Source organism: Zea mays, chromosome 5, assembly GCF_902167145.1.
Source record: "Zea mays cultivar B73 chromosome 5, Zm-B73-REFERENCE-NAM-5.0, whole genome shotgun sequence".
Classification (NCBI taxonomy): domain Eukaryota; kingdom Viridiplantae; phylum Streptophyta; class Magnoliopsida; order Poales; family Poaceae; genus Zea; species Zea mays.
Genome location: NC_050100.1, coordinates 23,153,218 through 23,178,142, shown reverse-complemented (window position 1 = coordinate 23,178,142; position 24,925 = coordinate 23,153,218). Strand labels below are relative to the sequence as shown.

The 24,925-nt window shown below is 47.5% G+C and overlaps 1 protein-coding gene and 1 long non-coding RNA gene across 3 annotated transcripts; one reads left to right on the top strand and one right to left on the bottom strand.

The window, feature by feature from the left end:
* The first annotated feature begins 6,935 nt into the window (after positions 1-6,935).
* LOC109939270 (uncharacterized) lies at positions 6,936-10,773 on the top strand. Of its 2 annotated transcripts, XM_020537626.2 has the most exons (10): positions 6,936-7,099; positions 8,471-8,567; positions 8,871-8,964; positions 9,232-9,303; positions 9,374-9,497; positions 9,586-9,856; positions 9,942-10,026; positions 10,107-10,231; positions 10,320-10,391; positions 10,467-10,773. In XM_020537626.2, exons 4-10 carry the CDS (start codon positions 9,236-9,238, stop codon positions 10,565-10,567), a joined length of 846 nt encoding a protein of 281 aa, XP_020393215.1. In that variant the 5' UTR covers positions 6,936-7,099; positions 8,471-8,567; positions 8,871-8,964; positions 9,232-9,235; the 3' UTR covers positions 10,568-10,773. The 2 variants fall into 2 exon arrangements, with proteins under 2 accessions (XP_020393215.1, XP_020393214.1); XM_020537625.2 differs by having other exon boundaries at positions 8,871-9,303.
* Positions 10,774-21,384: 10,611 nt separating this feature from the next.
* LOC103626101 (uncharacterized) lies at positions 21,385-22,036 on the bottom strand. Its single transcript, XR_552716.4, has 4 exons — positions 21,939-22,036; positions 21,692-21,861; positions 21,525-21,602; positions 21,385-21,413 (listed from the first exon to the last, which is right to left on the bottom strand). It is a non-coding gene; the product is annotated as an uncharacterized lncRNA (long non-coding RNA).
* Between the last annotated feature and the right edge of the window lie 2,889 nt (positions 22,037-24,925).

The following is a 24,925-nucleotide window of genomic DNA, read 5'->3' as shown; positions in this document are numbered from 1 at the left end:
GAGCGGCGTCGGCTGCGGAAGCCGATGCCGTCTTAAGGGCCTTTCGGGGAGCCAGATCGGTCAGGCCATGGCTTCGCTTGCTGAGGAGGAAAGAAAAATCGCGGTCGGGACATACAAATGAAAAGCCAGGACGAAGATGTTCCAAGATACTTACCCGCTACGGGCCATGATCAACCGTGTCTGAGGGGAGGTCTCTCGGATCTCGACCCCCGAAGGCGCCGCCGAGGTCCGCCCTGCCGGCAGCTTCGACACCACCCTGGCTTTAGGCGCCTTGGACGCCCGGGAGACGGATTGCCCAGGCACTGCCGCGGCGACCTGAGGGTCACTCTCCTGCGCTGCCGGCGTGGGCGACGGCTCTCGGGGAACAGACGCCTCGGCCTGACTCCCCGAGGTCACCTCAACTCCCCCGGCCGAGGGGTCAAGTACCCTCTTGGTCTGCCCCCGCTCTTCGGGCCGGGACCTCGGTGTCCCGACTCCGGGGACTGACGGTGCTAGCCCACTCGGGGGTTGGCTCAACGACTCCTGGCCTAGCCTCAAACCTGGGCTGAAGCCGAGGCGGGCAGCCATGTCGTCATCCTCGTCATCATCTTCATCATCGTCGTCGTCGTCAGGCGTTTCCGGCGACGGCTCCCTCGGGCCCTCTCCTGCCGACGACGGAGCTTTTCCAAGGCGTCTCGGGCCCGCATCCGCTCACGGGCCCGGGCCTTCTTCGCGTCCTTCTTCTTCTTCTTCTCCTCCGCGGCAACCCGCCGCGCTGCTCGGTCCACCGCATCCTCCGGGACCCGTGGCAGGGAAGGCTTGTGCCACCCTACCTCTTGGAGACAGATGGAAATCCCGACCGTAAGAATCAAGGGCAACCCGGCGGAAGGAGAAGGAGGGAGCGGACACTCACCAGGGTCACGCACCCTTGGTCGGGGCACATTAAGGGCTGGGAGAAGGCGCTGGTGTCTGGTTTTCCCAACGCGACGGCCACCCGCCCGTGGAGAACGTCAAAGGGAAGAGGATCCGAGGACATCCGCGAGCCCTCCAAGTCAGCCTCCGGCGTCATCTCCCAAAGCGGCAACCGTCGCTCCGCCAAGGGAAGCACCCTCCGGCGGTGGATGGCGGCAATCACTCCCGCGGCGGTGAGTCCCCCTTTCTGCAACGCCTCCAAGGCCTTGAGAAGGGGCTCGAGGTTCTTCTGTCTTTCGTGCGGGGTCCCGCGACGGTGACCACTCGCTGGGAAAACGACGGGAACAGCTCGCCGTCATTCCTGAGGTAGAACCACCGGCGCTGCCACCCTTTATTCGAGGACGCAAGGATGGCGGGAATGTACAGCAACGCTCGCGACTGCCTCAGCTGGAGGATACAGTCGCCGGCCCGCACTGCCGCGCGGACCTTTCTCTCCCCCGTCGGCGAAGCAAAAAGCTCCGCGGAGAAGAGATGAGTCCACAAGTCCCAGTGGGGGGCGATCCCCAAATACCCTTCGCACACCGCTACGAAGATGGCGGCTTGCGAGATGGAGTTGGGGCTGAGGTTGTGCAACTCCACCCCATAGTGGTGCAGGATCGCCCGCATAAAGCTGCTCGCCGGCACACCGAATCCCCGCTCATGAAAGGAGACAAAGCTCACGACGTACCCCGGCGACGGGGACGGAGCGGCTCCGCTCGCAGGGGGAATCCACTCCGGCCGCCTCTCATCAGAGAGAGGGCGAAGTAAACCCTCAGCAACAAGATCCTCCAGATCACCCGCCGTGACCGTGGAGAAAGGCCATGGATCGCGCGGTGGGATGATGGTCACCCGGTCGGCCATCACCGAGCAAAAGGGGTGGCGACGGAAAAAACTGGGGAAGCGGTTTCCTTTTCTCTGGCTAAACCTCTCGGGTTGCGAAAACCTAAGGGGGAGGCGAGAAGCGGAGCAAAGAACCGTCGCCAGACCCTCCTCCGAGTATATAAAGGCCAAGACGAGACCCGTTCAACGTTTCGTCCGGACCCACCGCGGGATTAAAAAAACCCAAGGCGAAACGGCCGTTCCTCGAACGGCTCGCGCACGCGCAACGGCCGCCCCGCGAACCGCACGCCCCATCGCATTAACTCCGCGGCGGGAAAGGCGGCGCCTCTGGCGGGGGAAGCAAGCAACGCTTCGCCTTCGCCATAATGACCGCGTCAAAAAAGGTACGCTGCGCCGTTCAATTTCGTATCCTTTTCCTTTTCCTCTTTCTCTCTCTTACAACAGGGACCGGGAAAGGGGGATACCCCGAAAAGGATCCTTCTCCGTGAAGGAACCAGGCTCCGAGCCTCCCTACTGATCAGAGGTTCGAAGGCTGGCCCCTCGGAAGGGTTCAACAGCCGCCTCAGAGCGCGTGGGCTCCACACCCACTACTGGTCAGAGGTTCGAAGGCCGGCCCCTCGGAAGGGTTCAACGACCGCCTCAGGCTACTCGGGCTCCGCGCCCACTACTGATCAGGGGTTCGAAGGCTGGCCCTCGAAGGGTTCACAGCCGCCTCAGACACAGAGCGAGGGATGACCATGGGTACGTTCGATACATAACCAAGGCTCGGGCTGCGCTCCCGAGGTACCCTAGGACATTTCCGAGACCAGCGGGAACGATCTTGTAACGGAATCCCATCAGAGGGAGGCATCGAGCCCTCGGACCCCGTCGACAGGGGACCGGGTCCGGCAGATCACCCGCATGTACTTTTGGGCGCGCCTCTGGGCCTCTAGCCGACCCCTAGCAAATGGGGCACGGACGTCCGCTCGGATTACCCGCCAGCAGCTCACCGGAGACACCATGTTCGGCGCCCACCGAGGGCAACATGGCGCTTTCCCCCCTCCTCCTTGCGGAAAGGCGACACAGGGGCGTATGTAAAAAAGTTGAGTCTGTCCCTGATCGTCCCCTCGCCCTGTGCAGAGGCTCGGGGCCTGCTCTCGCAAACCCGGCTCCGGCCAAACCGTTGACAGCGTCAACATACCAGCCCGAGAACTTGGAACCCGACCGTGCACCCGGGCTACGGCCAGCTCGCATGAGGGAACGACCAGACCAGCCGAAGCATTACGCAAGGCATTAAGACCTCGGAGGAGTCAAACCACTCCTCCGAGGCCTCAGGGGCTACACCCGGCGGGTGCGCTCGCGCGCACCCACCGGAACGAAACGCAACCGAGAAAGGCTGGTCCCCTTACAAAAAAGTGCGACTAAAGCCTCCAAGCGAGTGTTAACACTCCCTTCGAGGCTCGGGGGCTACTGTCGGGGACCATAATTAGGGGTACCCTCAAGTCTCCTAATTCTCAGCTGGTAACCCCCATCAGCATAAAGCTGCAAAGGCCTGATGGGTGCGATTAAGTCAGGGATCGGTCCATTCGAGGGACTCGATCACGCCTCGCCTGAGCCTAGCCTCGGACAAGGGCAGCCGACCCCGGGGGATCTCCGTCTCGCCCGAGGCCCCCCTCCAGCGACGAACATATTTCCGGCTCGCCCGAGGCCCTGTCTTCGCCAAGAAGCAACCCTGACTAAATCGCCGCGCCGATCGACCAAATCGCAGAAGCATTTAATGCAAAGGTGGCCTGACACCTCTATCCTGACGCGCGCCCTTCAGTCGACAGAGCCGAAGTGACCGCCGTCACTTCGCCGCTCCACTGACCGGCCTGACAGAAAGACAGCGCCGCCTGCGCCGCACCGACTGCAGTGCCACTTGACAGAGTGAGGCTGACAGGCAGTCAGGACTGGCCTCCGGCACCATAGGAAACTCCGCTCCGCCCGACCTAGGGTTCGGACTCGGGCTAAGCCCCGGAAGACGGCGAACTCCGCTCCGCCCGACCCAGGGCTCGGACTCGGGCTAAGCCCCGGAAGACGATGAACTCCGCTCCGCCCGACCCAGGGCTCGGACTCGGGCTAAGCCCCGGAAGACGGCGAACTCCGCTCCGCCCGACCCAGGGCTCAGACTCGGGCTAAGCCCCGGAAGACGACGAACTCCGCCCCGCCCGACCCAGGGCTCGGACTCGGGCTAAGCCCCGGAAGACGGCGAACTCCGCTCCGCCCGACCCAGGGCTCGGACTAGGGCTCAGCCCCAGAAGACGACGAACTCTGCTTCGCCCGACCCCAGGGCTCGGACTCAGCCCTGGCCTCAGCCGACGGTCTCCGCCTCGCCCGACCCAGGGGCTCGGACTCGACCACGGCCACGGAAGACAGACTCGACCTCGACCTCGGAGGAGCCTCCACATCGCCCAACCTAGGGCGCAGACCAGCCACGTCAACAGGAGGCGCCATCATCACCCTACCCCAAGCTGACTCAGGCTACGGGGAACAAGACCGGCGTCCCATCTAGCTCGCTCCGCCAGATAGGCAATGATGGCGCCCCGCACGCTCTCTGACGACGGCAGCTCTCCGCCCCCTTACGGAAGCAAGAGGACGTCAGCAAGGACTCGACAGCTCCGACAGCTGTCCTTCCTCCAGGCTCCAGCGCTCCTCCGACGACCACGACACCACCCGAACCGGGCGCCAAAACCTCTCCGGCCGCCACGATGGCGTGTACTTAGGGCGCTAGCTCTCCTCCGCTAGACACGTAGCACTCTGCTACACCCCCCATTGTACACCGGGATCCTCTCCTTGCGCCTATAAAAGGAAGGACCAGGACCCTCTTAGAGAGGGTTGGCCACGCGGGGACGAGGACAAGACAGGCGCTCGCGTGAGGCCGCTCGCTCCCTCTCCCACGTGGACGCTTGTAACCCCCTACTGCAAGCGCACCCGACCTGGGCGCCGGACGAACACGAAGGCCGCGGGATTTCCACCTCTCTCACGCCCGTCTCCGGCCACCTTTCTCCCCCCTTCGCGCTCGGCCTCGCGCCGACCCATCTGGGCTGGGGCACGCGGCGACATTCACTCGTCGGCCCAGGGACCCCCCGGTCTCGAAACGCCGACAAGTACAAAGTCAGGCACCTCTTACGGTGGCCAAAAACAGGAATACATAAAAAAATCCACACACATTCTAGCAAGCTAAACTCTACTCAAGACCAGAGATTGGGGTTGTTAGCGGTCAAGATTTTTAGCCCCCAACTTACTCCCTCTCCTCCTCGGCTAGTTTAATAATGGCCTCCAAGTTAGGACTAATTTTATCAAAGATGCAGCGGTTCCGGTGGTTCCAAAGGATGCAGAACCCTAAAATAATTAGGGAATTGAAGCCCTTTTTGGCCGCACCAAGCAGCTGACCACTAGCTCTTTCCCATAAAGCTCTTCAATCATTCTAAAATTAGGTAAATCATAAATGCTCCACAAAGTGGAAACAACCTACTATTTGGAGAAAATTTCTAATTGGATTACAAGTTACAACACCTGTATTTGCTAGCGGAGAGAGTGCATAAAAGTGTTCCATGGGCTGGCCACCGTAAGACGCTGCATAAAGGCAGGCACGTCGACTGCCCAGTGTAGCAGGGCCGACGGCACATGGCCTCCAAAATTTTAAGTTTTCTAGTAGCATAGCAAGAATTATTTGATGTTTTACAAAATAAGCTGAAAAATCTTAGCTTTAGAATAGATAAAATAAGAGGACAAGAATATCACAATAGATCAAATATGAAAGAGCGTAATTTAGATTACTTTTATCTCTACACACTATGAGTTATAGGGTCTATTTTTATGTTTTGCACCGGGGCCCAAAATAGTGACCTGCATAAAGGTTTCCATAGTATGGGTCAGTATTTGGATAATCGTATGCGTATTGACCATGCCAGACACAAATTGTGAAATTAGAAAACATAGGTTGCACCAAACTCATTTTTAGCAAGAAGGGTCATTGGTGGTAGACCTCGTTTAAAAAAAATCAAAGAAGAAGCGAGTTAGATTTGGCTGGTGCAAAGTTTTCGAGCTCCTTGATGGCTTGATGGATTGCGGTTTTCGTACGCCTAGTTTCGTTTCCTATGTGCCCGTGCGTTGCCACGAGCGTAAATTAGATTAGGTGTGAGGTATGGATTGACCTAATCCGATCACGGGCACATACCTAGGTGGGAAGGGGGCGCTTAGGCTCTAAATATAATTATTATTTATTTTTAAATACTAAGTTATGTGTGGTCTGATGGTTAGCTATAAATTTTTAAAGCAAAGAACGTGGGTACGAGTGCTCACTCGGCACTATTTTTTGCGCGCGGACGCTGGACGTGCGGCGGGCTCAGAGTGTTAGCGCTTAAGGTGATACTATGGTAGTATCATATGCCCATATTAGGTTTTTAATATCTCTACTAATCCTTAAGGGACAACGGAGGGCGTCCACCAGCGAATCCATGCCCCCGCCCGCGATGTTTTAGCCACCGCGCGCGTCTTCCCCTACACCCGCGCGCCGTCCGCGCACAATCCCGTCCGCGCGCGTCTTCTCTCCCCCAACTCCCGCGCGCCGTGATGACCGCCGCCAGCGCAGGCCACACCGCCACCCATCCCACGGCGCGCGTCTTCATCCCGCGCGCGTCGCTCGCGCCGCGCGCAATCCCGCCCGCGCGCCGTGATGCCCGCCCCACCACCCCGCCCACCATCCCGGCGAGGAGAACATCCCGCGCGCGGCGCCCGCGCCAGGCACCCTGCCCCACCACCCCGCCCGCGCGAGCCCCCCCGCCCGCCATCCCCGGCCACCCCGCCCTGGCCCGCCATCCCCGGCGAGGACAGCATCCCGCGTGCGTCGCCCGCGCCAGGCACCCCGCCTCCCACCCCCCTCCCCCGACGCGCCGTGATGACCGCCGTGGGGTATCCCGCCCACAGCAAACCGCGACGGATTACATGAAATGGAAGGCGAGATTCGCGGACTAATCTGACAGCGACGACATTTCTAGAGCCCCTTACTCGCCGTACAAGAATGCTATTAAAAGGATGGACAGAGGTACCGTCTGCAACCCATCCCCACTCTCCTCAGATTCACCGATTCAATCACCCTCATCCATCTTATTGTGTTTTAATTCGTGCCGGTATTGCAGTCTGTAGATCTTGGTTGCATCTGTTTATTGGCTAGGTATTTCACCCTCATCCTTGCATCTGCTTCAAGGTTGCATCTGTTTATTTCAGGTAGGATGCTCTCGCATGAACTTGTGAACAACATTCTTGGAGTGACTGAGTAAGCTTGGCGAACTTCCCTGACCAATCAAAGGTACAATTTTTCCACTTCCTAATAATATTGCTGGCTACATATTTTTACATCTTCTCATCATGCACAATATTATTTGGGTTTGCATGGTGCACTGAACTGGGTTGTGCTGCAGATTGTGTTGAGAGTGTGACAATGAATTTTAGTGTTCATGTTAATTCAGTGTCTATGTGTGTATTAACATAGACACTGAATTTTAGAGTGCCTAATAATATTGCCTTCACTGAATTTTAGTGTTCATGTGGATTCAGTGTCTATGTTAATTCAGTTTTGTGTGCTGTCTAGAGCTTGGGACCAATTACAACCAAGGTTTGGTTAATTCTGTCATGCACAAATCTTTGTAATTTTGTCTTGTGCCTCTTGGTCTATTTGTTTATACATTGTTCTGTGCTATATAAGACATAGACATGAGCACCATTTCCTTACTTAATTGAATTGTTTATTATTCATGTTAGTTTTGATTGTTCATACTCATGTTCTCCCTGTAGAAAGCTTAATTTGTCGAAAATGTAATGATGTGCCCAACCTACTAATCAAGCTCAATAGACCAAATCACATGTCTATCTTTGGGTTCATTTGGCTTCAATCAAAGATGTTATATTGATCTTGCAAGTAGCATGTCCATATGGGAAATTCCTTCAGTAACGTGGATAGTTGCAACAACCCATGGGATTTCTGCCCCTGTTTTGCACCAGCTTTTGTTATCCTTTTCAATGCTAACAATTATCCAAAGGGTCTATGCTTTGTGGTGCTTTGTGGGTTAGATGTAAGATGATTTATATAACTCTCATGTACCACATGGTTTTGTAATATAATGATAATATCATGCTTTTACAAATTCAATGTTGTCCTTTTGACAGTGTAAATAGTAAAATGGATGCTGACCCCTCCATATGATTTGGCAGCAATGTTTCGATTTTTTTTATTATGTGATTATTTTCCTTGTACGCACCGCTTTGGGATGCTGTCCTTTTGAAAGGCCTCTTTTTACTAGAGTTTAGTTTTTGGTCCCTGACGCTGATTAGTTATTCAGTTTACTTTATAATATCATGCTTTTTACAAATTCAAAAAAAACTTCAAGTCTTCTCCATGGCACAGTTCTATCCAGCTATCGAAACTAATATAAAGATAACTGCCAAAGTGGCATTGTTGACCCCTCCATATGATTTCCACTGTTACTATTTTAGTATATGATCAGTAAGTTAGAAAATGGATGATCAAAAGGTTGGAATGTTCATTACTTTTGTTTGATCACTTTTGTATCTTCTTTGTAAATGGATGATCATTACTTTTGTTTGATCACTTTTGTATCTTCTTCGTAACACCTTCTTCTATAGCTATGCTTTTCTTTGATCACTTTTGTTCCTTACACAGCGTGATCCGACCCAGAGGAGATTGCGAAGGCCTTAGAAATCAGCGGCGAGCGCAGCCTCATCGACAACTTCTTCTCCTACCACGTGTAATAATCACGGTACACAAGTTTGAGTCCATTTTTTGCACAAGATTGGACTGTTCATTTGGTTACATTATTGATTCAAACCTAAAATGCATTGTTATGTTTATGCTTTGTATTTTTATTATGAAGTTGTGATTTATTTCAGTTGCATGGTTTTGGTTTATTCATTATTAAGAAACCATATTTCTCGTCAGTTTAAATGTTTAATGTAGTGTTGAGTGACTGTTACTTGTAGCTGATAGTTTTGGGTGAGTGCCACTTCAGTTTGTGTCATATTTTGGTGACCGTTTTCTTTGATCAGTTTTGTTCCTTACACAGCGTGATCCGGCCCAGAGGAGATTCCGAAGGTCTTGGAAATCAGCGGCGAGCGCAACCTCATCGACAACTTCTCCTACCACGTGTAATAATCACGGTACACAAGTTTGATTCAAACCTAAAATGCATTGTTATGTTTATGCTTTGTATTTTTATTATGAAGTTTTGATTTATTTCCGTTGCATGGTTTTGATTTATTTCATGATTAAGAAAGCATATTTCATGTTATAAACCTCAAATCTATGTTTTTTTGGTTTATTTTTCTACTTTGTTTCATACTTCCTTCAAATGTGGAGATTTACATGGCTTTTTTTATATTTTGATTTATTTCAAACATATTTGTAACTATGATCAATACTGTAAGATCAATGGCACCATCTACACTTAACCAACATAGGTCGGTTGCAGCCCTACATCACGTCCCTACAAAGTTTCCGTAAGTACACATTTCACTTTCGCATATATATATGCGTGGACAAAAGAAGCTAAACTCACTTTTAATGTAGTTTCGTGTTATTTGATGACGTTGAGAGCGATGACTTACCAAAATTTAAGAGTATCGTAGCCAGAATCGTTGTTAAGTTCCCTAGACGTCATGACAGCCAACATTTTATTCTACAAGACATCACTGTAAGTCACTGGGTCAAACATTAAAACAAAAATAAATGACGTCAATGTATTTCTCTTACTCATACGACGTGCATTCTGAAATGACTAGGGGTCAAAAATAGAAGCAATTTCATACCGCGATAATGTCCAAAGATTTGACACCTTACTCCAACAAGGATCTACATATACATTATATGGAGTGGCGTTCTATGTAAGCTGGGGGCCGTATCTATTTCGGAATTTCGGACATAGGCTAGAATTGACCTTGGCATCTCGGACTGTTGTGGAACCATTCCACTTGCCAATTCAGTTCCCGTCTTATCCAAAACATCTTATGCCATTTCATGAGGTCCTCCAACAACCTCATAAGAGGTTTATAGGTATGTGCCCGTCTTTCTATATGGAGTATACTTATACCGCACTAAACCATAAAAAAATTTAATCCCTCATATATGAATGTCTCAGATGTAATAGGAATTGTCATTCATTTGGCGCCGTTAGAGCACATCGGTGGAAGGCCGTACAGAGAGGCCATACTAATGGATTCCAGGTCATTAATTTATAACTACAATCTTTTTTAAACTGCAGACGTGTTATATTTTATTCAAACAATACAAGCTTTATTTATAGGTGGGATATAATCGTCGTGGGTATATGGCCTGAACTGTTGCAAAGAAATGCTCTACGGTGGGTGTTAGCTAGAGAAAACAAGAGCATAATTATCGGAACTATGCTGCGTCGTAACAAGCTACACAGTAAATTATATTATATTATCCTTAAACATCTTGTTGGAGTAAACTCAATGACCTTCTTTAGTAACTAAGTCTACTACTATAACAATAGGATGCTTGCAAACCTCGGACCATAGCACTGTTGAATTCGATCCAGATCATCACACCACACAACGGTTGCAGAGTGAGTGTTTCTTGCAATAATTTAGAAATTGTAATTAAGTAATCATGTTATTACATATCATTTACTAAATTGCAGCAATTCGGCGCTCCATGATCCAAAATCCGAGGAGTGCTTTAATCAACAATTATCTAGAGAGGAGACGTGCTTATCTGGCAACAGTGGTTCTGGATGTGTAGTGTGATAGCTTGTTACATTATAGGATTTGAAGTTATGTATCAACTAAAGATGGTCACAATTATTTGTATTTCGCCGCTTATGTATTACAAACCGGCTCTTTGCTCTGTTGAATTCGATACGTATAATGTTATCAAACCATCGCAGTCAGAAATAAATTCTGTTATCATTCCTTGTAAGATCTCAAAAAACAGCAATAAAGCATGAGCATGACCAGGCAACTTTCACTATACATGTCATATTTTGAATGGAAGTGGTTCAGAGTTATGTCCTTGCTTCAGTTTTAAGAGAAGTTCTATTTGTATGCATGAGTTGGCTTCGAAATTGTGAGTAAGCACTATTTAATCATATTTTCGAAACCATACTACTACTAAATATTAGAAATTATTACCTTAGAAGGAGATGTTGTATCAGAAATGGATGCCCTTTTTTTGTTCCTTAAAAACTTCCTATCAGAGTTGGAGCTTGAAATGGAAGATGAGTAAGGCTGCTAGAGATAGACTGCGCTAATCAAATTAATCCTGTTATAATTAATCCTCGATTCGGCCTACAATGCCTTCTTGGCTGCGCTGCCCGCTGCTGGTATGTAACCGGGCAAGGATCTACCAGCTTGATTTTTATTTGGTTGGTTCGGTCTATTATTATGCTTTTGACATTGGAGCACTACTCTCCACTACTGTAGTACTATAGATATCTGTAATTTCGGTACTGCTATTTGTTGTCAATAAGAAAGTTTTGTTTTCCTTTGTATACAGTAAATATTTTCTTCTTTGGGTTACAAACAATATAAATGAAGAAGAATGGCATAGTTGACAACTTGGGGTGTTCTTTGAGTGGTTGAAGCTCATTTGATTTGGGAATTAGCTGTTCATAAACAGTGGGCACATTATGCTCACTACCTTGTACTTCACTTGCTAATAATCATGTGCAACAGCTACCACCTTATCTATTATTCAATTGTATTGATCTTATTGATAATAAACAGAAAGTATAATTCAAACTACTATTATTTCAGTTCCTGACACAACTTCATAATAGCAAAATCTTGTGTTTGAGTTTTTGACTGCAGATCAGTAACGCTCTGCTCTAGATGTGCATTTTTTATTGTGTTATTTTGTCTGCTGATGACAAAAGTGCTGAGTTTATACTGACCTGTTTCTTGTCAATATATAGTTGTTTCCTGTAGGCCTCATGATCTTTCTATTTGTAAGAATGATGCAGTTGGTATTGTGGATATGTGCTATTGGTTTTGTCGATTCCTTTTTGTTCTCCAGATCAGTTGTAATGAAAATAGAGAACCTATACCTGCAGTTGTAATCAGCACAGTTCGCAACTGCATATGTCAGTTTTCTGTTGATTCACTTGTAATTAAACTGTTTGGGCCTGAATTTTGCACAAGATTCGATTGCTCATTTGGTTTGAATCTTTGCTTCTGAACTACATTTGTTGGTCAATGAATTCTTTACTTTCTTTAGTACTCTCGTGGTCCTTTGACAGACTGCACTTCTGAACTACATTTTTGTCTGTCTGTGGACATGTTTGTTTGAATAGTCTGTGAACCTTGACGGCCTTGAAAATTATTTAAAAAGTCCATTGCCCCTATCAGGTTTTCTTTATGGAGAACAGAGAACAAACACAAACAAATCAGATGGCACATAATGTTGCTCGCACACCATGTGCAGACATCTCAAACACCATTAATACAGGTAAAGCTTAGTACATGCGTGTATATTAATGAATGCAACATAGTATGTAATAGAACACTAATATCCAAAGTTACATTGTAGGTGATCAAAATGGATCAAACTCGTTACGACCAATTGTTGATGCTAAGGAACGTAAGAGGCAAAGAGATAAGGAAAGATATGCCACGATGTCCGATGAACAGAAAAACGAGAAAAACAAAAAGCGTCGAGAAGCACGTCTACGAAATAAAGAGTTGAATAAGAAGCGTTCTGAAGCAAGTCAACGAAACAATTGCCAAAATATGATGCCCAACGCGCCAAGAGGTGATGAAATTCGTCAACTTTAGAGTAATGTTTTTGTGTATAAACCTACTACTGAAAGTAATGTGTTCATATTTTGTAGGTGGAGACGAAAAAGTAAATGTTGATCCAGATGATGATTTCGACTGGTTGCATATCAATTATACATTACAGTCAAACGACATTGATGCAACGACAGAAGTTCTAACACCAGGTACATGACTGTTCATAGACTAAACATGCAAAAAAATATAAAGTTTCATACGGTTTAACGTAGTATGCCTTATTACAGGCAGTGTGCACGAAAATGTTGGCCACACACCTAAGCATACTAGACAGAGGACCGCCTACTTTAGCGAGCGGTACAAAAACTTAACTCCCGTCGAGAGGGAGTTTAGGCGTGAACGCCTTAGGTTGTATAATAGAACACCAAGGCGAAAAGAGGCAAAGGTAGACCACAACAGGAGACGTAGAGTTATGCAAGCCGACACTTTGAATCCCACATCCATCGCCATGGAGGACCCAACATATACCCCTGAGTTGGTACACCCTACAGCAGATGTAAAGGGATCTGATGGATCCATATTAACTGTCTGCGACTGGGTTATCCCTGAATTCGTCAACGCACCTTTCTTGCCATCTCCAACCCAGACCGAGGATGTCGCTTCGCCCGATATGTCTACCAATACACTAAAGCGTAAACATCATGTTCCTCGTGGGGAAAGACAAGCTATATTAGCTCGTCGAAACCAGCAATTTGAATCAGCCATATCAAGGAAGGTGGGTACTTCGATTGAGGATACTAGCGGTGACGCTGTTGAAGGGGACGATTGGACACAGCGCCATACGCCTATGAAGATCACCAACAATGGTAATTACTATCCAAGTTTATATGGATCTTGCAAGACATAGATAGTATGTAGTCTGACTAAACATGTGCTTACATCATCTTGGATCCATTTAGGTGATGACGATGAGGGTGTCATATTCGAAGACGACGATGATGAGAACGAGGGATACCTATTCGCTGCGCAATGTACTATTTTCGATTTTTATTATCCTAGCAAGGCTTATGTAAATATTCATGTCTTACTCATTGTTTTCAAAAAAATATCAGATGAGGATACCGATGAGGATATCGAGATCGATGGTACTCAAGAAGAATCTGCTGCCACTTATGTTTCTGACCCGTACGACAAGGTGTACAACAACATCCCTGAAGAAACACATATGCTCAAGCTTGTTCCCAACTGCGGTTATTGCACCGCGAAGAAGTTTGAGTATGAGCCACCTGGGTTTTGTTGTCGTGGTGGGAAGGTTGAGCTAGCTCCAGTGGAGACCCCTCCCCAACTCAAGAGGTTGTGGGATAGTGCAGACTCTGATGCTAGGCACTTTCGTGATAACATTAGGTTTTTCAATGGCCATTTCTCTTTCACTTCCCTATACTGTTGCCTCGATAGTATGACAACTAATGTAAGGGGTTCTGGTATATACACGTTTCGAGCACAGGGCATGATGTACCACAATATCAAGTCATTTGGTAGGGAAGGTGGGGCAGAGCATAAACACCTTGAGCTTTACTTTTATGATGACGATCCCAGCCTCGAGCATCGGTACCGTAAGTGCCGTGAAGAGCATCAACAGAAAGACAAGGAGGTTATCAAACAGATAGTCGACATACTACGTGGAAACCCGTACTCCGAGCACCTTAGGACCATGGGCCACGTTGACAACCTTGATGACTATCGTATCGCGTTGAACCTTGACCAGACGTTGAACCAGAAGACATATAACACACCTCTCACTTCGGAGGTGGTCGCTGTCTGGATCGAAGGGAGCGAAGGGCGAGGCCAATTCAGCAAGAGTGTTATGCTCCATGGGAAGGACAGTTCAAGACACTGCATCCGCTCATATCATGGATGCTACGATGCACTATCATATCCATTGTTCTTCCCTAGAGGCGAACTTGGATGGCATTCAAATATCCCAAAGGTTGGAGTATTCATGGACGAAGTGGATGCATACCGCGCGACACATAGGGCAAGTAATGCAAATGATGAAGATGCGGGTTAGTTGTTAATTTGATATTTGAGATATTTGCACATTATTAACTATGCTTTCGACATCACTCACTTTTCAATCCTTGCATATGCAGAATCTCCTAGCCATTTATGTGTGTCTGTACGTGACTACTACTGCTACAAATTCCAGATTCGTCCCGGGGTATTCAATCCAATACTTCATGGAAAGCGGCTTTTCCAGCAGTTCGCGGTCGACACATACATAAAGATTGAGAGCTCTCGTTTAGATTTCATACGTAAGAACCAAGATCGATTAAGGGCAGACCTATATCAGGGCTTGGTGGATAGCATGCTAGATGGAGATATTAGAGCAGAGAAGATTGGCAAGCGAACTGTGCTGTCGACATCGTTTATTGGCGGTCCTCGTGACATGAGACGTCGGTATATGAATGCTATGGCTCTGGTGCGCAAGTTTGGTAAACCAGACATCTTTCTTACCATGACATGTAACCCAAACTGGGATGAGATAAGGAGGGAGCTTCTCCCTGGGCAGACACTGCAAGATCATTCGGATCTTGTAGTGCGTGTCTTTCATGCAAAGCTACAGGAGTTAAAGCATAGGCTGACTAAATAGGATATTCTTGGTAAGGTCCGAGCCTACGTCTATGTCGTGGAGTTTCAGAAGCGGGGTTTGCCGCATGCCCATTTTCTACTCATAATGCAGAGGAAGTACAAGCTCACATGCCCTGAGCAGTATGACCTTTTGATCTCAGCTGAGATCCCAAGCAACAAGTACCCTGAACTACGAAAGATGGTTATCAAGCATATGATGCATGGCCCGTGTGGGTCGCTAAACCCTAACTGCCCATGCACTAAGGGTCGTAAATCGTGCAAGAATCATTACCCTCGGAATTTCAGTGACACAACCTTGCAAGGGAAGGATTCGTACCCTGTTTACAGACGTCGTGACGATGGTCGTACCGAAAAGGTTCGAGGGTGCGAATTGGACAATAGATGGGTTGTCCCTTACAACCCATACCTCCTTCGTCTCTTCAACTGTCACATCAATATTGAGGCATGTGGGAGCATCAAGGCTGTTAAATACCTGTTCAAGTACATATACAAAGGCCATGATCGTGCTTCTGTTGTTATGAGAGATGCGAGCAAGGCAGATGATGATGTAGATGAGATCAAGCAGTACAGAGATGCAAGGTGGGTGACTCCTCCAGAAGCCTTATGGAGGATATACGGCTTTGAGCTTAGTCAGATATCTCCACCTGTGATGCAGTTGCAACTCCATCTTCCAAACATGCACATGGTGTCGTTTCACGAGCGGCAAATGGTCGAGCGAGTCGTCAACCGTCCAGGTGTTGATAGGTCAATGCTCACAGCATATTTTGAGGCGAATAGTCTACACAAGGAGGCTTGTGGCATCCTGTATCGTGACTTCCCTGAATGGTACACTTGGCAGAGTGGTAAGGGAAAAGTATGGCAACAGAGGAAACGAGATACGGGTGGACAAGTCGGTAGAATAGTCTCTGCTCATCCGGCCGAGGGGGAGCGCTACTATCTTCGTGTTCTCCTAAACCATGTGACTGGCGCCACTTCCTATGTGGATCTAAGGACAGTAGATGGTGTCACGCTACCGACTTTTCGTGAGGCAGCAGAGAGAAGGGGACTGCTTGAGTCGGACAACACACTGGATGAGTGTCTCACTAAACGTGCTCTTTTCCAGATGCCATCGGCGCCGCGCCGACTTTTTGCCACAATACTTGTGTACTGTGAGCCAAGCGATGTGGTTGTACTCTGGCAGAAACACCTAGATTCTATGTCCGAGGACTATCAACACAGGAATCCGTGCAAAACTCATGTTGAGCAGATGGTATTGATTGACATTAGGAACATGCTGCAGTCAATGGGAAAGGACATAAAGACATTCCCTCTTCCTCCTATCATGGATGCGTATGACGATGCTATTGGTACTGCTAGGGAGGTTTACGAGGAGGAAATTATCGAACCGGCAGCAGGAGATGTGGCTCTCAAAGACTGTCTTAACAAGGAACAGAGGGCCGCCTATGATAAGATTCTGTCTGCCGTTGACACTGATCAGGGCGGATTATTCTTTGTGGATGGACCTGGTGGCACCGGAAAGACTTACCTATATAGAGTGCTTCTCGCGACGCTACGCAGCCAGGGCAAGATTGCAGTGGCAACAGCTACATCTGGCGTTGCTGCTTCCATAATGCCTGGAGGAAGAACCGCCCATTCACGCTTCAAGATACCTCTCACTATTGACGATGGCGCTGTATGTAGCTTCACGAAGCAGAGTGGAACCGCAGAGTTGCTACGGAAAGCATCTCTCATTATCTGGGACGAGGCTTCTATGACTAAGAGACAAGTCGTGGAGGCACTGGACAATAGCATGCGCGATATAATGGGTCGACCCGGACTGCCATTCGGTGGTAAAACCATTGTCTTCGGTGGGGATTTCAGACAGGTCTTGCCTGTTGTTCGTAAAGGGTCAAGGGCTCAAGTGGTCGCTTCTTCGCTACGGATGTCTTACCTATGGGAGTCCATGTCCCACTTAAAGCTTGTTACCAATATGAGGGCAAAAAACGACCCTTGGTTTGCGGAGTATTTGCTGCGTGTAGGCGGTGGAACTGAGGACACAAATACTGACGGCGACATCCGTCTTCCTGACGAGGTATGTGTGCCTTACAGTGGGAGTGACAACGATCTTGACAACCTAATAGACTTCGTTTTCCCAAATCTCAACAAAAATATGTCTGATTCGACCTACATCACTTCAAGGGCGATACTGTCAACACGGAACGAATGGGTGGATATGATAAATGTTAAGATGATTGATCGTTTTCAAGGGGAGCATATGGTGTACCATAGTTTCGATAGCGCCATGGATGATCCCCATAACTACTACCCACCCGAGTTCCTAAACACACTGACGCCTAATGGGCTGCCACCACATGTTTTGAAGCTCAAGATTGGATGCCCTGTTATATTGCTTCGGAATATAGACCCTGCGAATGGACTTTGCAATGGCACCAGGCTGGTCGTTCGTGGTTTCCAAAGAAATAGCATTGACGCAGAAATTGTACTGGGTCAACACGCTGGAAAACGCATTTTCCTGCCGCGTATACCTCTGTGTCCCTCCGATGAAGAGATGTTCCCTTTCCAGTTCAAAAGAAAGCAGTTTCCTGTACGGCTTAGCTTTGCAATGACGGTTAACAAAGCACAGGGTCAGACTATTCCCAATGTTGGTGTATACTTGCCCGAACCAGTGTTCTCTCATGGCCAACTATATGTTGCTCTATCTAGAGCGACTGCCCGATCAAACATAAAGATTCTTGCAATCCCACCCGTTGATGGGAAAAAACGTCGAGGAAGGGTGTAAGAAAGAACCCCACAGTAGATTGTGGGACATATACTAAGAACATCGTCTACAAGGAGGTCCTAACAAACTAGACCTACGGTAAGTCTGTCAAAACTCAATTGTTTGTTTCAATAAAAATACACCGACACAAGACTAACACTCAAATGTAATTGTGACATTTTGATGAGGAGATGTTAATGAGCTTTATAAAATAATATTGATTTGTTTGTAACTGTTCTGTTTGATAGGTTGGGGTATTCATGCTTCACTTCTTGAGCTTGGTATATATTGCTTCCAGATGCTACGATCTCCTGTGCTTGGTATGTTGCTTCCAGACACTACCGCAAGCGTAATCTAACCCATTTTAACTAAAATACTCTTGCGTGGACCTGAAGATGATAGCTAGCTGAACACTTTTTACGATAATTTTTAGATTCATCAGTAGAACTGCTCTATGATAAATCTAGATCTAGATTCAGTTTCTAAGTGGTGATAGGTTCATGTTTATGCTTGTGCATTCAAAGGACATATGCTGTTACTCTGAAACTTATGTCTGCCTTCCTGCCCATGTGCCCATCGGAACTGGGACCCTTCTATTGTTCTTGCCTTTTTTATTACCTTTTTACTTGCCCTCTCTGCATGTTTGTTCCTTTTACTACTGCTTCAGTCGTAGTTCAGTTCATCACTCTCCCACTGTTCACTTTCAGACTTGACACAAGCACGGATCGGAACACTCGAGTGTTTTTGCGCTTGTGCAGCACATATCTTTTGAGCAAATATGACAGAAGAAAGTTGTATATAGGAATGGTAATGATATAGAACATTGATGTATAAACTAATGTAGCCATATGTGGAACTTACCAAGCTTCGTTGGGCATGCCTGGCATACTATAGAACCACAGTTTTCTTATGAAGACTATCACAAGTGATATTTTGAGTTAGACTGATGCTTAACCATAAATCTCAGTAAGTCCAGAGCAGCACTGGTATCTGACATGTCTGGCATATACACATGCGCCTGTGTCTAGGATAAATCTCAGTACTTCTGTGTCATTTATTGGTGTCACTCATTTATTGGCGCCTGAGATTGTTGGTGTCACTTATTACTATGTTGGTGTATTGTGTTTCTGTGCCGATTTCAGGATAACTGTCCGGATAGGAACTCCTTGCAACATATCACTGTCCCCGTCCCCATGGAGAGGAGCGAGAGGAGCAGGAGGGCGAGGCAGGACAACAAGTGGCGCTCTCGACGGGGACGAAGTCGGTCATGTACACGCAGGAGCTGCTGGACACGGATGACGCTGACAGCGCCCCAGACTCAGCGGCTCAACTGGATAGACTTCCTAGAGCGGTTGCACGGCAAGCGGATGCTGCTCATGGACAACTCGATGAACTGGAACCAGTTCGAGTCCATGCTCTATGCGAGGCTTTATGGAACAAGGCCAGATGTTCGAGACGCACTAGCATTGTCAGGTTCCATTTTTTTTACATATAAAGCTGTAATAGAAGTCATGTCCTTGACCAGCAGAACTATTGAATCAATGATTATGGATTCATGTGATTTTGGCATAATGACGCCACATGATCTTCATGAAGCTGTGGCCTGTGAGTGTCCCACACTGAAGGTGATCAGAATGGAGCATTGTGAGAGAACTATCTTGTAATGGGTCAACATAGTGTGTCGAGGGCTTAAGGAGCTTAGGCTTGTTGGCTTTCCAGCATCTGTTCAGGCTTATCACATGGAACACATTTTATGTGACATATGTGACATCCTGCACTACAATGGGATCAGAAAGGTTGAGCTGCAATCCTACCATTTTACAGACACGCATGTTTGCACTGTAGCTCGTTCATGCCAGGGAGCTCTGTAGGAACTTATATTGGATGAGTGCCCGAACGTCCTGGGCAACTTTGTGGTGTGCCTCAGAGAGTCTTGGCCCAACCTAACCAAGTTGACCTTGAATCGTATTGGAATCAGTGATGTCCAAATCAGGATCCTTATGCTTGTAGGATTTGACCAACTTGAGGAGTTTAATTTAACGTGGTGCTGGTGCCCCTTGATCACTGACAGGTTACTGGCTATCTTACATGCATCAACATTGCCTAATGTCACCCAGGAGTCTGTTGACTACTACCAGCATCGCTGTGAAGTCGAGTACTAAGCGAGAGCTGAACCTCAAGAAGGAAAATAAACTTGGCTGCGTGCTTCTGTTTGCTTGCAGGTAATATATTGTAGGGCCATCGTAAAGTTAAGATTTCGCCTTTGAAGTTTTGTCGCCTTTTGGAACCAAAGCATGTGGTATATAGTACTTGACAATGTCGGTCCTGTTGCTTCTTATGTTCATCTTAGATGCTGTGCTGCTTGCTTCTGTTTCCGGAGTGGTGCGGTGCTGGACTGCTTAAATCAGACAATTAGCTGAGGATGGAGCTTAGCTTAGGTCCTAGGCCTGTTGATGAGTTGATCTGACTGAACGTTTCGCGTTACAGCGATGCGGTTGCCTGGTCCATTCAGTCACTCTCTCCTTCCTTAACGCAGTGGTCGAAGATTATTCTTCTTTAGCGAAAAGCCATAACCTTTTGGCAATTCAGCTTACTCAAATACTCAATTGAAACCAACTACAAAAAATGATCCGTCTTCTCTACCAATCCACCCCATTTTGATTACAAACACATCAACATATGGAGAAAATAGTAAACAACTGCAATTTGCAAATCTCAACAGTGATTACGAATTAAAAGTTCTCTGACCAAACTATAGAGTAACGGCCAATGATACTACATAACTACGAATAGCACGAGTAGCAGTTTTAGTAAGATTTACATGGAGAAGTACATGTGAGTACCCATAGCACGAGTAGCATTTATATACTACAAAATGAAAAATGAAAATGTACGTAGAGCCGCCCACTGGCCTCCTGAGGCCTGAGCACTATTGTGTTGGACGGTAGGCCTAATTTCTGACAGGTAGGCTCGCACACTTCTGAAAATGCTGCTCCCACCGTGCGCTTAAGGCCGAAGAGCCGCCCACTGGCCTCCTGAGGCCTGAGCACTGCTCGACTGAGGCTTGACCACCGCCCATCGCGCCGCCGAGCACCAGCTTCTGAAAATGCTGCTCCCACCGTGCGCTTAAGGTCGAAGAGCCGCCCACTGGCCTCCTGAGGCCTGAGCACTGCTCGACTGAGGCTTGACCACCGCCCATCGCGTCGCCGAGCACCAGCTTGACCAAACAAACTCAATTCACTAAGTAAAAAATGGGACAGGCACGGGTGGGGCCTTACCTTAGAGTCATGAATCCTAGCAGGCGATTTAGTGGTGGTGGTTGCCGGAGGGGCGCTTAAGGATCACCAATAAATGAGTAGGTGAGCATCTTCGCTATCCTCTCATTGAGCGTTTTTCATTCAAATAGATGATGTGTGATCTCTTTTAGTTCAGTTTCTGTTTGTGCTCCCACCTGTCAAGCAACACTATACATGAATTATGGTTATCCACCATACCTGCAACATTGAATGATGAAAAGAACATTGAACAAATAACACATTGCGATCCCTGGACTTCACATTACCTGAATGACAGCAACACCACCAGCAAGCTTCACTATCCTCTCATTGAGCTTTTCCTTTTCGTATTCTTGTTCTGCAGCCTGCAAATTTAGGTTCAGAAAAACAGAGCTTCAGACTTTCACCTGAGCAGTAAAGTCAAGTGAGCAAATAGAACAGGAAAAGGTCATACCTCAATGAGATTTTTAATCTGTGCAACCCTCTTAGTAACTTCTTCCTGGGTGCTGCCATCACCAACAATTGTTGTCGACTCTTTCGTAAGGACAACCTTTGCAGCTGTTCCAAGAACTGATTTGTCGGCCTTGTCAAGTGACAGCCCAACTTCATCTCTGATTACAGTTGCTGCAGAAACAAAGTATGTTTATGGATAAGGTGCATACATGATCAAAATGAAGCTTTAGAATGGAAGTTTAGCTGACCTCCAGTAAGGATGGCAATATCATCCAAGTACTGAGTCTTGCGCTCTCCAAAACCAGGGGCTTTGATGGCAGCGATCTTCAGTAATCCTCTGAGCTTGCAACGTCCAAATGGAGGTCACTGAAGATCGCTGCCATAACTAAATGATGTGTGACCAAATTATTAGAGCGAAGATATCATGATATAAATAATTCGGTTCAGTTGAAAATGCTGCTCCCACCGTGCGCTTAAGGCCGAAGAGCCGCCCACTGGCCTCAGGGGCCTGAGCACTGCTCGACTGAGGCTTGACCACCGCCCATCGCGCTGCCGAGTACCAGCTTGACCAAACAAACTCAATTCACTAAGTAAACAATGGGACAGGCACGGGTGGGGCCTTACCTTAGTGGTCAATACAACCGCCTTTTCAGATGTTTGATAATTCAGTTATAGTTTGATTATTCTCAATTGTTTTAGTTCAGTATAGATACATTTTCCCAAAAAGTCTAAAACCCATCAAAACATGCAATTTACTCACGTCCCAACCATGGAAGGAAATCCACCAAACCGCATTGACATCACGATTCGCGACATTGCTCATTTACTTACAGTGATTATACTCGATAACGAACTGCCCACTGTCCTCCAACTAACCACATAGTGCTAACACATGCTACATCCTTGAAAATTAAGCTAACTCAAATTTGCTACTATTTCATATCGCCTCCCAATCCACCTATTCAAAACAAGCAGTGAAAGAGCATCATATATAAATGACGCATTGCTGAATCCTATACAAAAATGAACAAAGAGATAGATGGAGAGCACAATTAATAAGCAGGGATGCAACAAGCAAGCACATAGACACAATTGTGCAGAAAACTAATCTTATCAATCTCTTGTGTTGATTTTCTCTTCCAAGCAACAATCTCTTGGTCTAACTTTCTCCATATGGTCTCTAGAAAAGATACTAAGGATAGCTCACTTGAAACTGAAGATGCCAGCAAAGTACTATCTCCAGAAAGTAAGAACACTTTGCTAAACTACTTAAGCAAGCAGACACTTGTAATTGCTGCACAGGAGAGTGCAAAAACTTGCATATTGATTATATCAAAATGCTTTTGCCTTGTTAGGAAGAGATGTGGCTCAAGGATCTCCAGGTGCAGCGGCAACTTCTACACCACCAGCAGCACACATCATACCTGTTGTCATGTCTCGTCTGAGAGCTTTCTTAGTTGTCTCTGTCCAAAACTTGAACCTAGGGATCCGTAGGGGATCAAACCAGCTCCTATAAAAATTGAAGAAAACATGTTATCGAAGACTTAAACTAACACAAATTGTGTTTGTGGTTCATTATCCCGTTTCCCAAAGCCAATTGTGGCTAGGACAATACAAGGCTACCAGCTCAGACTCTATGTAGGCAAGTTGTCTAAACATGAAGGCTGAAACTTAGATAGGATTCTGTGGAAGTGGAACCGAATAGTTTTGGATGGCCCCTAAAAAATGGCAAGATATGGTATTTTACTCTTTTTATATTTTCTCCAATACTATTAATATAGTGTACTTATGTGCAAAAATAAGGGCTTAGTTCCGTGTATAGTATGTTACCATGAAAGATTCCTTTATCATGAAAGATTAACATAGTTTTGAAGCTACAAGATCACTTTATCATGGTGCAATATTTAACATAGGCCTGATTGGATCCCCGTCGCCTTCTTCAACCACATTGCCCCTTCCATTGCTAATTAGCTCCCTGTTAGTGAAACTGAAGAGTTTTCTATCAGAATCCTATGTGCTTCTGAGCTCATTGGTTCAGTTATTGGGAAAAGTGGGGCTAATGTTAGGCGGGTAGAGCAGCAGACTGGTGCTCGCATTAAAGTTCAAGAGATTGACAAAGATGCTTCTGGAGAAAGGCTGATCATTGTTTCATCTAACGAGGTAACAATGCAGCTGGTTTCGAGTTGCCAACCACTTTCTTGCACCAATACTCACAATTTTATCTCCTTCTCATTCATCCAGATACCAACTGAACCAATATCCCCAACAATTGAGGCACTCATTTTGCTCCATGATAAAGTAAGTGCACCCTCTGAGAAACACCATTCAAGTACAACTGTACAAGGCTTGTTGTACCATCAAACAAAGTTGGTTGTATTCTTGGGGAAGGTGGGCAGGTGATTACTGAAATGAGAAGACGAACTGGGGCTGAAATTCGAGTTTACTCGAAGGCAGATAAACCAAAATACTATTAATATATGTTCCCTGTGAATACATTTCAAACCAAAAATTAATTGTAGCATTCTAGAAAGGATACTGGACAAGATTATCACATGAGAATTTCGAGCACATTTCGGAAGGTGGTCGACCTCTAATGTATTGATCAATGTATTATGTCGAGCTCGGGTGTGGTGTGGCGCAGTGGGTTTCCCACCATCGGGTGCCTCCTCCACTCGTCCCTCCGCGGACTGCTGGTGTGTGCGCGGAGGTGGTTGAGCGACAGTCGCGGAGGATGCGGACGGGCGGATGACGCTGAGATGGCGCGAGCAGCGGAGCGGAGGATGCGAGCGGGCGGGCAGGAAGCGTGGGGCGAGGATGGCAGGGCACGACCATGGAGGATCCCTGGGATGCGCCTTCCGTCGAAGGTCAGCGAGGCGGGGGGGCGAGAGGATCCCTGGGATGCGCCTTCCATCGACCGAGCGTCGACGTGGGGGGAGAATGGCGGAGCGACCAAGAGTGGATTTCCCTTGCTGGATTTAGAGCTCAGCTACCTATGTTAAGTCAAAAAAGGAAACCCAACGATCGTCAATCTCGTCATGTCTCTGCCGCACCTCAGTCTCCGCCGCACAGATCGGCATGCCACCGTGCGCCCTGGACTGCAGCCCCTGCACCTCCCTCCATCGCCCTCGTCAATCCCGTCATGGAAGGCCCGTCCTCGCCTCCCCGCGAGCGGCGCCTCCCTGGATCTTCCCCACCATCCTCGCCTCTCGGCGCGCAGCGATTCCCTGGATCTTCC